This window comes from Aethalodelphis obliquidens, unplaced genomic scaffold, assembly GCF_003676395.1.
Source record: "Aethalodelphis obliquidens isolate GAN/ISIS:26980383/991018 unplaced genomic scaffold, ASM367639v1 scaffold3, whole genome shotgun sequence".
In the NCBI taxonomy this organism is placed as follows: domain Eukaryota; kingdom Metazoa; phylum Chordata; class Mammalia; order Artiodactyla; family Delphinidae; genus Aethalodelphis; species Aethalodelphis obliquidens.
In genome coordinates, this window is record NW_020837947.1 from 78,842,287 (window position 1) to 78,857,234 (window position 14,948).

General features: G+C 47.6%; 1 protein-coding gene across 2 annotated transcripts in view; it reads right to left on the reverse strand.

The window, feature by feature from the left end:
* Nucleotides 1-14,948, reverse strand: part of KCNQ5 (potassium voltage-gated channel subfamily Q member 5) — a 579,268-nt gene that overhangs the window by 11,477 nt on the left and 552,843 nt on the right. For both annotated transcript variants that reach the window (XM_027092557.1, XM_027092551.1), the window contains one exon: nucleotides 12,716-12,824. In XM_027092557.1, coding sequence (XP_026948358.1) covers nucleotides 12,716-12,824 — 109 coding nt within the window. The remainder of the gene's footprint in view (nucleotides 1-12,715; nucleotides 12,825-14,948) is intronic.

The following is a 14,948-nucleotide window of genomic DNA, read 5'->3' on the forward strand; positions in this document are numbered from 1 at the left end:
CCATGAAAATATAGTATTCTTTTCCCTCAAATTACTAACATAATTAGGATTTCACAGAACAACTAAATCACAAATTATAAGATATCATTATGAGAAAGTAAGGAGAAAGGAAAAAACATTGAAAGTCAATGAATAAATGACACCATAACCCAGTAAGTACCAAATGTAAAGGGAGTGCTAACAGCAAAATGAAACCGTCCAAGGTGGGGAGGGCAGGGCCTGGTGGGAGAGTAATTCAGCTGCTGAATGAGTTTTATATATCACAGGACCATCAAGAACACAGGGATGAACACATGTGGTTAAAGTCTAAACAGAGTATAAGCTTAGTTTTCTGTTCCTAAGAGACTGCTGTAGAGGCTTCCAAAACTCCTGCGTGCCAGGCCTGCTCCAGGAGGGCAAGGATGGGAGGCGTGCTCCCTGCCCATCTTGGCCACTGTATGATGACCCTTCTGAGCCAAGACCCCGGTCATCAGGGCTGGGCGATTCGAGATGGTTATACCATCCAGTCACCTCCGCTTCCCTCCCTCCACCCAATCCCCTCACCTTTCCAGGGACTGCACTCGGTTTTCGTGGTTGAAATCAGAAGGTAGAGAGTGGAAGATCTGGGAGACTAAGCTAAGCCCCCTCACTTCCCTGGTCCCGCTGGATGTCTAGAATGGCTTCTGTCTCTGCCCACAACGAGCTTGACCCGAGTACTCAGGGTCCTTGTCCTGGACACGGAGCTGGCGGTGGGAGGTGAAGGCCTCGTCCTCCCACCTCACCGCCTGCCTTGGGGTGGGTCTCCCATTGCTGTGCCCTTGCTGAACGGCTGGCCCTGCCCTGAGCCCTTTGCCTCCATTATGTCAACGTGAAGCCCTAAGAGTTCTCCACCTTTGATATCTGGGTCTAGCGAGGGCTCTGGAGGTCGGGTAACCTGTCCAAGGTCACACAGTTAGTACGAGGCCCGTGTTGCTGATACCCCACTAAGCTCGCACCACAGGGCAGCTCTTGGGCAGGCACACTTGTAAAGGTTCAGGGGAATGTCCAGCTGTCCACTGACCTCCTCCTGTCTCCTCTGTGTGCCCTCTGACCCTCACACAAGTAAACCCGAGGCCACGTCAGTCTATTCATCTCACCGCCAGCTCTGTCTTCCCAGGGGGTCCAGTGCACTCTGCCCTTGAACTGGCCCCCTTCCTTCCCTCCAAGGCCCCTCCCAAGAATCAGGCCTGGGCCAATGTGGGTTCCCCACCCCTAATAACTGTAATGTTTCCCCTTTTGTCGCAAATTCTAGGGGTCCTCTGCTTACTTTACCCAAGTTGTAGGATATACACATTGGTCTCATTGGTCATCGGTTTGCTTTACTGTGTACGTTTCCCAGCTACCAGCTGCCCATGATGCACTTAGCTTCTGCGAAGTGGAGTGAGTAGGCCGTTTTCTGCTTATCTGCAGGAAGAAATGAAGCCCAGGGTTCAATAATTCTAGATTTCAGGAAAGACATGAAGATGATGACAATTGAGGAAAATGTCCAAAGTGGCTATTAGACTATGAATTTGAAAGGCCTGTTAATTCTTCGACTTTTTTTTTCTCTCCCAGACCATTCCATGTCAGGTACTAAGCCTTCTGACTATGCGGTGAAGGGAAAAGGTGAGAGCTGGGGTTGGAGAGCCCCGAGTTGGGAGGAAGCTTGGTTCACACAGGCAATCCTGAATGTTATGTTTCTCTGCCCTCCTAACGCAGCTGGATGTAAATCAGAGGGACCCAAGGTCTAGACAAGGGGTTGGAAGTTCTTTGTGTAAAGGGCCAGGCTGTAGGTCACATGATCTCTGCTGAAGCCACCCGTGTCTGCACTGTAGCACGAGAGCAGCCACAGGCAGTACGTACACGAGAGCATGTAGATGTGTTCCAGGAAAACTTTACTTACAAACACAGCATTGGGTTGGCTTCGGCGCCACCCTGTCGTTTGCTGACCTCTGGTGTAGACACAAGGAAATGCCTTGAGGCCAGGCAGAAAAAGAGGCAGAAAACTTTAATGGACGCTTATAAAAGAAGTTTAATATGATCTATGTATTGCCTGGTAGAAAGGAGTGTTTGGGCATATCATTCCGGAGTAAAATTCAGACCTTTAGAGTACATTTGGTGATTAAAATGACAACACTGCCAGGCGGCACTTGGCAGTATAGTCTGCGACGTGGGGACTCCTGTCGGCCCCAATCTGCAGATAAGGAAACTGAGGCCAAGAACAGTTAAGTGAGTCGCCTGAGGTTACACAGCTGGTAAGCGTGGGATCTGAGCCAGGGTGGCTCCAGTGCTGAGCTCTTAGTCACAACGTTGACTATTGTCTTAATGCTAAGATGTTGATATTTTAACACAAAATAACAGCACAGAAGAGATACTTTGGTATGAAAGGGCTCTTTTTGCTCGCACGCCTGGCACATAGTGAATGGCTTGTCCTTACTGGGCCTTCGGAGGAGGACAGAAGGCGGGGCAGTAGGTTGCACTCTCACTGTCTTTTCCTCATGAGGGCAAACTGCACCCCTGGAACTCATACAGCAGCAAAGGGCAAAAGACCCTGAAGCCAGTCTCCTCCGATGCTGCGGGTACCTAAGAGGCTAGGAATCCCGGAGGAGACCTACTCTCGAAACAGACATGCTCCACTGTGACCACTAGAGGGGGCCAGAGATTCGCCACAAACCTCAACTGGCAACTGGCTTGAAACGGAAGAAATCTGCTCAAGCAATTTTCTGAGCGCGAAGAAATAACCACAGCAAAGTTAAACCCCGGGTGGAATATAGGCTATATATACACACAACACATGTGCACTTATAAGGAAGTGTAGGTGCATTTGTTGTGCTGCCACGAGTTACAGAATCTTGCAAAAGTCTTGTCCCAGGCCTCTGAGTCAGGGTAAAAACCCTGCATACGAATATGCAGAGATAAGAACGACTAGAAAACAGAAGCGGCGGTGACTGTGCCACCACCAGACAGATGGACAGGCGGCCGACAGCCAGACCTTGTGCGGGCGGAGGGCTCAGCCGACTGGACCAGGGAGGCAGCTTGATGGGCTTTACGTAAAGGCAGCAGAGTCCCCAAGCCCCCGCTGCCCCTTGCCATCAGCCAGGGAGCCTAAAACACGCTGATGCCTGGGTCCCGCCTCCAGAAACGTCATTTAATTGATCCAGAGGCTTTATAAACCTCCTCGGGTGACTGGAACCTGCAGCCCAGGCTGAGAACGACTGACAGGTGGTGGGACTGGGGTGGGACTGGGCTGGGTTAGGATGGCCTCCACACGAAAGAGTGACGGCGGGTCCGTGTCATCTTCCGAGTCACACAAATCGTGCCCACGAGGCAGCGCGTCCGTGTGCCTGGGTGTCAGACCCCCAGTCACACACAGCCCAGTGCTTTCTGCCCCCGCTTCCGGAGTAAGACCCGAAGTTCCACGCGAGAGCCAGCTAACAAGTCCCATTAGCTTCTCAAGGACTGCCTTGGACGGGGAAGCAAGTGCCGGGTGACGGGTCCATTCATTCTTTCAATAAATAGTCATCGAGCTCCTCCTACCACGGTGTGTGTGTGGGCCCTGGCTGTGCTGGGAAGGAGCTGAAGAAGCCTCCAGGGACCACGTGGCAGCCGTCCGTCCCTCTGCGGCATCCTGGTGGGAGGAACAGTCCCCTCGCCAGGAGCTCTAACAGGACTCGAGAGCCCATGTGCCCAGAGCCTGGGGCCCTGGACAAGCTCAGGGTGGTTGCTTCCCTGCGTGATGCTGGAAAGAGGGACCGAATCAGTCACTCATCACACATTCACTGAGTGCCTACGACGTGCCAGGCTCGGTGCTGGAGGCCGGGGATCGGTCAGGAGGGCAGGCAGACAAGCAGGAGAGGAGTGTGTACCCCAGACTTCTCCCGCATGCACCCCCATCTCAGGAGAGATGACCAAATTCCTCAGGGCTCAGAAATGGCCGCCTGATGTCCCAGACCTCGTGTTTTTGGTGTGGATGCGCCCCACTTCACGTCGCTGCGTCGTGTCCGTCACCTCTACTGAGGAGCGTTCCATACCCACCTCTTTCGCTGTTCAGCAAATTCAATCCCCTGATTCTGACTCCCCAGGAGAGATACAGCATCTGTCCGCCTGAAGAGAAGGGGCCCGGGGCTCGTCCTGCAAGTGACCCAGGGCCTCTGGTCGCTGACCCTCTCCCGAGGCAGCCCTCTCAAGCCTTTTAGGGTCCAGTCAAGGGGCGCTGCTGATCACGGGGCAGATTCGGCAGCCAACCAGGCTCAGAACTTGATAACGTGGGTCACCACCCAAGGCGTGCGGATCACTAGTTGCGGGATTCATTAATGTTATTTTCCTGTTAATACATAATCATGACCCAGTAATACAGGTCTGCATTTGTGTATACGGTATCTAGACTTTGAGACTCTTCAAAACTAGTTATAGAATCGCATACCGAGACTCCTTGACCATCCTGTCATCTCAGACTGGGCTACTAGCCAGCGACTAAGGAACCCCAGGGTTGCCCGGATGCGCTGGCCAGTCTCATTTTCTTGCTTTCAGCTCTTGATAGAGACGTAAATTAGCCTGCGCACCGCAACCAAGAGTAGCCCCCGCTCACCGCAACTAGAGAAAGCCCGCGTGCAGCAACGAAGACCCAATGCAGCCAAAACTAACTAAATAAATTTATATATATAAAAAGAATATTCCAGGGAGTATATTCGCTGATTAAAAAAATCTCATAAATGATCCATAAAATATTCCCCAGCAGCGTCCTGTACTGTCATGTGTCACAGACTTGGCTGTTCAGAATGACTTCATAGCGACTTGCAAACTCACCATCTCTGCTAAAATATCAGAGACGCCATCAGCAAAGTTAGGGACTGGTGATGATTAAACAGCTTGCGGACTTAACAAAAACCCACAGTGGCAAACATGTGCCTCTTCTTCTCTATTTGCGGGGTATTCTTGCCTGAAGTTTGAAGTGAGGTTTAAGAAGGATGCAGAGCTGAAAATACATTCTAGAGGAGAACGTGCACGCCTCCTGGAGTAGGTGCAGCACAGGTGAGAAAACCCGAAAACCTCAGCACTCGCGCCGGGTGACAGCAAGGCCCGCTTTGCACACCCTCAGAAGCTGACAAGTCATCGGTGGCTCTTCGCTTGGCTGATCAGACCCGAGCGATTTCAGAAGAGCCCATGTTGAGTCTTTGCTAGTTACAAAGAAATTCTTGACGCCTCACCTATGTTCCTATTAGCGTGAAAGATTCTCATAGGTAATTTGAAAAAATGGCTTTACAATCTGGCGTCAACCATTTTTTCTTTTAAATTTATTTATTTATGTTTGGCTGTGTTGGGTCTTCGTTTCTGTGCGAGGGCTTTCTCTAGTTGCGGCGAGCAGGGGCCACTCTTCATCGCGGTGCGCGGGCCTGTCACTGCTGTGGCCTCTCTTGTTGCAGAGCACAGGCTCCGGACGCGCAGGCTCAGCGGCCATGGCTCACGGGCCCAGCTGCTCCGCGGCATGTGGGATCCTCCCAGACCAGGGCTCGAACCCGTGTCCCCTGCATTGACAGGCGGACTCTCAACCACTGCGCCACCAGGGAAGCCCCCTGGCTTCAACCTTTTTTGCCTCTACTGAGTTTTTCTCCAAAGCTCCCGGTGACTTCCTTGGTGCCGCTTCCCAGGGACCTCCTGGAAAGGAGTAGGTCCCCTTTCTCTTCTTGACCTCCAGCAGCCTTTCATACGGTGGACCCGCCGCCTTCCGCTTCCAACGCTGGCCCGGCTCGTCCTCCGCTCCGTCTCCTGGTTCCTTCTGTCTGGCTGCCCCGGGTCCCTCTGGATCAGCGCCTTCTCTCTTCCGCAGCTCCTCACGGTTCCTGAGCCGGAGATTCTGTGAGGACCACCGTCTCTCTTGCCTCCACTCTCTGCAGGGGACGCTTCTGGAAACCATCCACGTCTGTGCTGACGACCACCAAGGCTGTCCTGGTTCCAGGCGTCTCTCCTGGCCTTCAGATCCAGGGCTCCACCTGCCTGCTGGGCGGCCCCTCCAATGGCACTCACAACAGTGCGCCGTTCCTACCCGTCCCTTTGCCCCAGCGCCCAGGCGCCTGTCTCACCCTCAATTCCTCCGCTCCATCCTCTCCAACCATTGAAATCCAAACCCTGGCGTCATCCCTGCTTCCCTTCACCGTGACTGCGTGGCCTCAGCCCCCGCAGATCCAGGGCTTGTTACAACGAGTGTCCCCTCTTCCCAGCCCGCTCCCGCGCTGCAGTCAGAGTCACCGTCCTGAGTGCGGGAGCGCAGCGCCAGCCTGGAGGAGTGACTTCCGCACGTGCGCCCTCCAGCTTTCCGGCCTGGCGCCGGCTGCCCTCGGCCTGGCCTCTCCTCTCCCGTCCCCTCCCCGCCCGCTGGCTCTAGGTCACTGCAGCTGCCTAGACACGCACGCGGGGCCCCCTCCTCCTTACTGTTTGCCCCTGTGCCCAGCGAGCGGGAGAAGTGATACATCTTGTTTCAGCGCAGGATCCGACCCCCCGGGAGGGTCTTTAAAGGGCGTCCTGAGGCCTGTGTGGATGGGGGCGTTAGAGGAGAGTCACGCCCACCTCTCAGGCCCACTGGACTTCGTGGGACGGCCCTGCGCGGCAGCGAGTCACCCACAGGGGCTATGGGGACATTGCCTCGTGCTGGGTGAAGAAACTGCCCTTCCAGCCCCTAATGGCGACGGTGCTCTGGGCGAGTGCTCAGCGCAGGGCCTGGTGAGGAGGAAACTGCAAGGGGAGACAGCGGGCGCTTCCTGGGGGAGGGGATGGGTGCAGGCAGGCAGGCGCCCCCAGGTGCGAAAAAGGAGCGCTCCTTTCACGTGGGCCGCGACGGCAGGGGGAGCCCAGAGAGGAGGGGTCTGGCCTGAGCGGAGGATGGGCAGGAGGGGGCCCAGAGCTCTGGGTTCCCATGCTGCCCCGCACTCGGCGCTCTGCACACGGTAACCCGTGAAATCCTCACCGCAGCAAAGGTCAGCACCATCCCCGTCCCCACCTCACGATGAGGAAACGCCACAGAGAGGCGATGTGAGTTGCCCCAGGTCGCACAGCGGCACGTTGGGTTTCTTGGACCACCTTCCTTAGCAGCCCTGGGGGGCAGGGGGGCAGGAAAAATTAGCCAGTGAGGCCTTGTCAAGTCAGGCTGCAGCTTCAAGGAAGGATTGGGAGTCTGGGGTTAGCAGGTGCAAACTGTTACCTATAGAATGGATAAACAACAGGTCCTACTGTAGAGCACAGGGAACTATATTCAGTATCCTGTGATAAACCACAGTGGAAAAGAATATGAAAAAGAATATATATATGTGTATAACTGAGTCAGAGGGAACTATATTCAGTATCCTGTGATAAACCACAATGGAAAAGAATATATATATGTGTATAACTGAGTCACTGTGCTGTAAAACAGAAATTAACACAACATTGTAAATCAACTATACTTCAATAAAAAAAAAAAAAATGAACATTAGAAAATAAGATTCTCTGAGTTTTCACCCCAGACCTCATTTATTCATCTGATTCCCTGGAAGGCTGGGTCTGCCCCGGGGGATAAGAGGTCGCGTCCAGGGAGACACAGCAAGGGAATGCGGAGATTATAGCGCAGGGCTACCAGGAGATGTAAGGAAGAGGATACACCCCACAGCTTCTGGGCTAGCTCTCCTCCACATACTGAGTAATCTCCACCGCCTGGTTTCGGTTCTCCTCACAAGGAGAACAGGTTGCACCGTATTCTGATTCATTTCTTGCCAACTGACAGAAAACACAGTTACGTTAAGGAGAGCCACTGTTGCTGAGGACCTCGTTAGGAGTGGCCCTGACCCTAGATGTAGCGATTTTATGAAAAAATACTGGTGAGAAGCAGGCAAGCTTCGCCCACAAGGTTCCCACAGACCAAGCTGTTTCCCCAGCCGCCCAGGCCTGTACACAGCCCTCGTGTGCTGTCCTGCTGTGCACTGCTGAGAACTTATCCAGCCCTTGTCGTGCGGTGGGAAAACAAATACAAACATCTCTTTTGTATTTAAAAAAATGATTATTCCAAGACCCTTTTATAAACGTAGAGTTGTATTGACTGTGACCTTTAAAATTTATTATTTCAAATACATGAGCATGTCTTAATTTTTGCGTGAAAATTTGCCCAAGACTCACACTTACGTAGTGTTCCACAGTGCCAAGTGCAAGCCTGAAAGGCAAGCCAGTCAGCCTCTTCAGATATTCCCGGATGTCTGATACTGCGAAGGATTATCCGGGTAGCTGATGGGCTTAGTTTTAATCTGAAAATTTTGATATTGTGCCTGGGAAAATATTTTTCGAACAGTGATAGGAAAATTGGTGTCTTGCCATGTGTTATGGGCTGAATTGTGTCCCCCCCCCCAGTTCATATGTTGAAGCCCCAGGACCTCAGAATGTTACTGGCTTTGGAGATGGGGCCTTCAAAGAGGAGAATAAGTTAATGTGAGATGTTGGCACAGACCCTAACCCACTCTGACTGCTGTCTTTATAAGAAGGGAAATTTGGACATAGACACATACAGAGGAAGGACCACGTGAGGACACAGTGAGAAGGTGGCTGTCTGCAGGCCGAGGAGAGAGGCCTCAGAAGGAACCAGCCCTGTGAACACCTTGATCTTTGACTTTGAGCCTCCAGAACTGTGAGAAAATAAACCTTTGGTGGTTAAGGTTAAACCAGTTGGTGGTATTTTGTTATGGCAGCCCGAGCAAGTGAATTCACCATAATACAGGGGACCCTGGAACAACACGGGTTTCAACTGCTTGAGTCCGTTTATATGTGCATTTTTTTCAATAAATATATTGGGAAATTTGTTGGAGATTTGTGACAATTTGAAAAGACGAACTGTGTAGCTAGAGATGGTGAAAAAGTTAAGAAAAAGTTAGGTGTGTCATACATAAAATATGTAGATACTAGTTGATCTTTACCTAAGCATGACTGATATTTAATATAAAATTAATAATGTGTTAGTTTTCTTACTGTTTTATGACTTTACTTTCAAAGAATTTCATTACTGTACAGCATGCCTCTCTCTCTCTCATAATGGGAGAAACTGCATATCAGCCTATCATCACAGGGAAGTGTTTTTTTAAAAAATCTAACACTGTTTCAATACTGTATTATGGATGTAACTGTGATACTGTGTGCAGTAAAATTTTTAATAACAATTCATTCATTAGTGTACAAGCTAAGCTACCATGAAGCAATCATACTGCTGCTTCTTCATTATCAGTGCATGAATCGTTATACCTGTAAATAAATATGTACTTCTTTTTCATGTTATCTTTTCGTTTTTGATGTCTAGTGTTAGGAACACATATAACATCTATAGCGTTTTGTATCGTATAAGACAATTTTGATGTAGGTACTGATAGATGATTCATCTTGTAAGCATACTTCTGTATCAATAAACACAGTACAATACTGTAAATGTATTTTCTCTTCCTTGTGATTTTCTTAATAACATTTTCTTTTCTCTAGCTTCATTTTTGGTAAGAATACAGTATATACTACATATAACATACAAAATATGTGTTAATTGACTGTTTATGTTATCGGGAAGCCTCTGGTCAACAGTAGGCTATTGGTAGTTACGTTTGGGGGAAGTCATAAGTTACATGCAGATTTTCTACTGCATGGAGGGTCGGGGCCCCTAACTCCTGCATTGGTCAAGGGTCAACTGTATAGTTGGAGTTGGGTGTGTAGAATGTTCAAGAGTTTATCAGTTTGCTTGTCAATCTGTTTACTTCCCTGCTAATTTCATTTTTCTATTTAGAAATTAATTTGTATGAGTGGATGAAAAGAAATTTAACATTGTTTGAATTAAATCATTAACAAGATAGATAGAACTCTTCTTAAAAATAAGTTCAATTTTCACCCCCAGGGATGAGTTTGAAAACCCATTTTCAACAACTTCACACACTCCAATTAAATAATATTTTGAAAAAAATCTGTGGTAATCCTGGAGGAACTATACAAAACTAAGTATTCTTCTGTCTTTTAAGGCATAGTTTGGAAATATCTAAGAATAGCTGTTGTTCACTACTATAAAAAGTGATGTCATTCATTAAAAAAACAAGTCTCGGTGAATTTGGGTAATAGAATCCAGATGAATTCAGAGAATGACCTTAATTATCTTATTGCCCAAGAATATTTATTCTCAAAAATAACTAGAAAATGTCAGATGCTGAATAAATATTAATAACTGAAAATAAGAATTCCTACTTTGCTCTTGTGAATGTAATCATATTATTTTCCATGCTGTCATCTCATACATATTTTCTGTTACACATTTTAATTTTAATTTGCCTCTTAGGAGAAAACTATTATTATTGTCAGCGCTACTGGAAGACAAAAGACATGTTCAGGTAGTCATATTAAATAATCAAACAACCAAAAGAACAAGGAAAATGCCAAAAACAAAGTCGCCATTTTAGAGTTGAGTAATAGATGGTTCACACTTGCCATCAGTGACATACACAGAAAATCCTGTTTAAGGTGCGCTGTGGGTGGTGGGCACGTTCTGGCAAAGCACTCTAGTCAATTGATGTTCAGTTTGTTATGTAATTAAACTCATGAAAAGGACACTTTTGCATATGACTTAGGAACTTATACCTGCAAATCCTTTTCAGAAGTGCTAACTGAGGTGGTTGGTCCTTTAATGTTTAGACATTAAGTTCTATCATGAGTCAAAGATTTCCAATTAAGTTATTAACTACTGAGTGTAGCTGTTATGTTTTTACAGAATCCAACAATTTTAAATGAAGCTTAGAAGTGATTAAAAAAAAAAAAACGCACCAAGCAGAATCAGGATACAGGGAAGAAAAGCACCCCATCAAGAGTTATGAAGTAGCAAGCAGAAAGCTTCCAAAATCCACAAAAAGGAGAGACGTGTAAATAATAAAGTTCCTGTTAAAAATAAGAACCAAGAAAGAATTCTGAAGAGCAAGGGAATTCTGCAAGGGACTTTACAAAAACCAGTCAAGTTTCCAGAGGAAGGGATAATAGCAAAGTAAAGCGCAAGCTGCTGCTCGAGCGCTGAGCTGGCAGAATAAACCTATTTCATTTTCTTTTTTGCAGCTCAGGATTCTTTGTGCAGGTTGTGAGGCAAAAGCGGAAAGCTTCGGAAGGTCTCAGGAAAGGACACAAATTGGGTTAAGTATGACTTTTAGGAAACTTAATCTGGTCCCTTAGATAAGATTTTACTGTACTTGCTGCAAATTAGACCAGGGGTCTCTGCTGGCTGTAAGGAACGGATGGAAAGAATGTTGAGGTCACTTCGGGGCCAGCAATGCCCCATAGAGCTTCCTGCCCTGATGGAAATGTACGACGTCTTCTCTGCCCAACACAGAAGTCACTGGCTATGCGTGACCACCGAGCACTTTAAATGTGGCCGTGCCGCTGATGAACTGAACTTTACATTTTATTCCGTTTTAATTAATTCAAATTTGAATCGCCTGGTGTGACCAGTGGCTACAGTGTTGGACGGCGCAGGACAGATCCTTTCCATCCCTTTAACTGAAGGCTGTAGACCTCATTTTACTACGTATCCTTGGGTTTTCTGGGATTAAATATTACCCAAGGCTTCTGGGATCCCCTGGGGCAGGGCGATCATATCATTGTCCAAACTGGGAGCCTTTGAGAAGGACATGGAGTGTCAGTAACAGTCATGATGAGACGAGAGGCCCAGGACACACAGGACGGGACAGGACGCTCCCCCATCCACAGGGTTGTTGCTCGCAGGTTCTAGAGGGAAGTAACTAGGCTTGACTTCAATTCTGTTTAGGTGGCTGCTACAGATAATGTTTAAGTACCTTCCGGGCACACATTTTCATCATATCATGATTTTCTTTGCCCCCGTAAACATTTACCAAAGTCTTTATAACTCACCTCTACTCCCCCAGTGAGCCCCGACCACAGAGTACAGCAATGTCTAACAGGATGCTCAGACCAGAAGTACATAATCCATTATACTGATGTCTGAGCTTAGACTGAGTATCTGGGTAGCTAAACTGGGTTGGATATTTTCAGCTTTCCTCAGGCTTTCTGGTAAGAGGCAGGAAAAGCCAAAAAGAGCAGAGGCATTTCTTTGCAGTCGCTCTGCATTCCCTGACAGATACACGTTCTCCCAAAGGGATGACACAGGGCAGGCTGAACGGCAGCAGTTCATTTAGTCCGGATTCTGGATTGTTTGGGGGAGTGGATCCTGGAAATACAAGTTGCTTGGGACCCTCTCAGTTTTCTGCCATCAGCAGAGGAAGTGTATTACAGTCAGACTTTACAATTATATTTCAGCAACCCCCTGCAGAACACACAGGTTTCCCATGGTCAGAAGTCAACCTGCTTTGAAATAGCAAAGACGGACTCTTCTTCGACACGAAATACAGAACATGGATTGAAGCACCAAGATGTACAAATAATTTAGAAAATACAGTTGTGTCTATACACAGAGGTCCTTAAAGCAACAGATTCACACAACAAGCCAATTCTCATGTAATCTGTCCGGTATGGCCTGGCTTTTCAAATCCCACCCACCTTTTATAACCCATCTCGTGTTGAACACAGTCAAGTTTTGTATTAAAAAAAATACTTCAAAATTTAATAGGCGTGTGGATGAATAGGAAAAGAGAAAGGAATTATTGCAGGAGATTTACCTGCAGGAAAGAGAATTTAGCAACATTGTGATTCAGATTATCAGGGAGAGGTTTTCACCAACCTGATCGCCCGAATGACAGTTTTCAGTGGTGGGGTGAGGTCCTCCACGGACACGTCACACTGGCATCCTTTGTCATCATACACGTCGTCGGTGCCAAGCGCCGTGTCAGCTGCAAGAAAAAAGGGCCAGTTAGGTAGCAGCATGGCGGCAATTTAAAACTTGTTACCGAATTGGTCTTACGTAGGGATGGCGGGGAATTCACAGACTCGGCTTAGAAATCAACACGTATAAGGTTGGCCAATTGTTTTTCCCAGTATTATTCTTTCTCCTTTTCCTACAACCTAACCGATTTCACGTGGTTTGACATGACTGCCTTTCTGAGCTGTTTTCCATGGGGACATGGGGCTGCTGACACACTTGCTTCCCGTTAGAGGTGATGGATTTGTGTCCATTCACTCATGCTCTTTTGCCCAGTTCTTTTGAAACTGACAGCGAGGGTTTAAATAACCGCTGTTTGGAGTTAGGAAAGCAGTTTTTGGACATTTAATGAACTGGCCTGTATATAGAGAGCTTGGAGCCCATGGCACTGACCCCAGTCGTCCCACACCCTGAACGAGTGTGCTAAGCATTCGGATCCAAGTACACGGACTCCCTGTCGGTTACTGGACATGGGCAGCCCAGGACAGAGCTTGCTGATGACAGCACTGCCAAGGCCGAGGGCAGATTCTCAGACTGGATAAGAAAATCAGTTTCCCGTAAACCGAGCAAAATAACTTTCGGCTTCACTGCAAAGTTTGACAAAAAGGCAGGGTTACAATAAACACCAAATTACTAAGAATTTATAAAATTAATAAGGAATAAGCATATCATTGCAACTTGGTTTTCAGTAACAGAATATTGAAAGCAGGTTAAAATTCCTGTAACGAGGAAAAGGTTAAATAAGTACTGGTAGGTTTATTTAATGGAATATTGAGAATCTGTTAAAAATGATGACTAATGACTGGAAACCTGTCACAATATATTATTAAAGAAACAATCTATATCTGGGATTAAGAATGATTTTATTTTTTTCTGCTTGGCTATATTTTCTAAAATCTCTGCAATGAACATGTATGATCCTGGTAATAAAGTAACAAAAGCGTACTCAGGAGAAAAGAGTTATGTAGCCTCCCAATACTACTGGAACCTCTTTATTTATTATTTTTATTTTTTATTTTGGCCGCACAGCTTGCGGGATCTCAGTTCCCTGCCGGAATCCTAACCAGTAGGCCACCTGGGAACTCCCCTATTTGAGCCTCTTTAAATGTTGACGTAACGAAGGGACTAAAACTACTTCCTGTCTCCTGCCCTGATTAGTGATCATCTACTACGTCATAAACGAAGGAGACTTTGCCATGGGCTGTCCTGGTTGGGTTACAGGTCCTGAAACGCTGTAGGAGGCCCGTGCACGGGAGCAGGGCTCACATCCGGGATGCAGTTGGGGGGCATCGCTCAGTTCAACGATTCACTGTGTGTTTACTCGGTTTATGGTGTGCTGGGAACAGGGGTGGTGTGGGGAAGAGATACAGATGGGTCTTCACAGCTCTCTGTCATGGTCGCTCTGGCCTTCTGACCCCAAGCCTCCTAAGTGGGTTCTCGAGAACCACCAACTCACAATAACAATCATAACAGCAACCACTCGCTGAAATGTGTGCCAGGCGCTTAGACAAAGCTTCTGCACGTACTAGTTTTCTTATTTACAGAAACTGTACAGGTTGGTGATGCTATGCCTGGCTTTTTAGACGCTGATATCGAGGCTCCGAGAAGGTAAGCGTAATAATTAAACAGCATAAAAGTCAGGGTCCTTTTATTGTTGTGAGGTTAGTGGAAAACTTTTTCCGCAGGTAGGTGCTGTCACGATAAGCACAAAAGTATATAGTGGAACTATAATGTTCGCAAGTGGAGCGGGGAACGTCCCAAACGGCGACAAGACAGTTTTCTCCCTGCCCCCGTCCTGCTCCCCAGTAAGACCTGTCTCTCTGTCGCGGTTAGCGTTAGGCTGGGCAGAGGATGGGAGACATTGTATCCAAAGCCATTTTATTAGGGACTTTCATTATACCACTTATAACTTGATTATTCAAGGCATAAATCAAGCTCTCAGTCTTTAAAAAAAGTTTTTTCTTTTTGTAAGTTTGGTCAGGGCAAACTAATAGGAAATACATCTTTGCTGCCATGTGTTGAAGCAAGGGCTGAGTTAGAGAATTTCCCCCCTTATTCCAAAGCCACAAAAATGGGGTAAATGCCATCTTTCTGT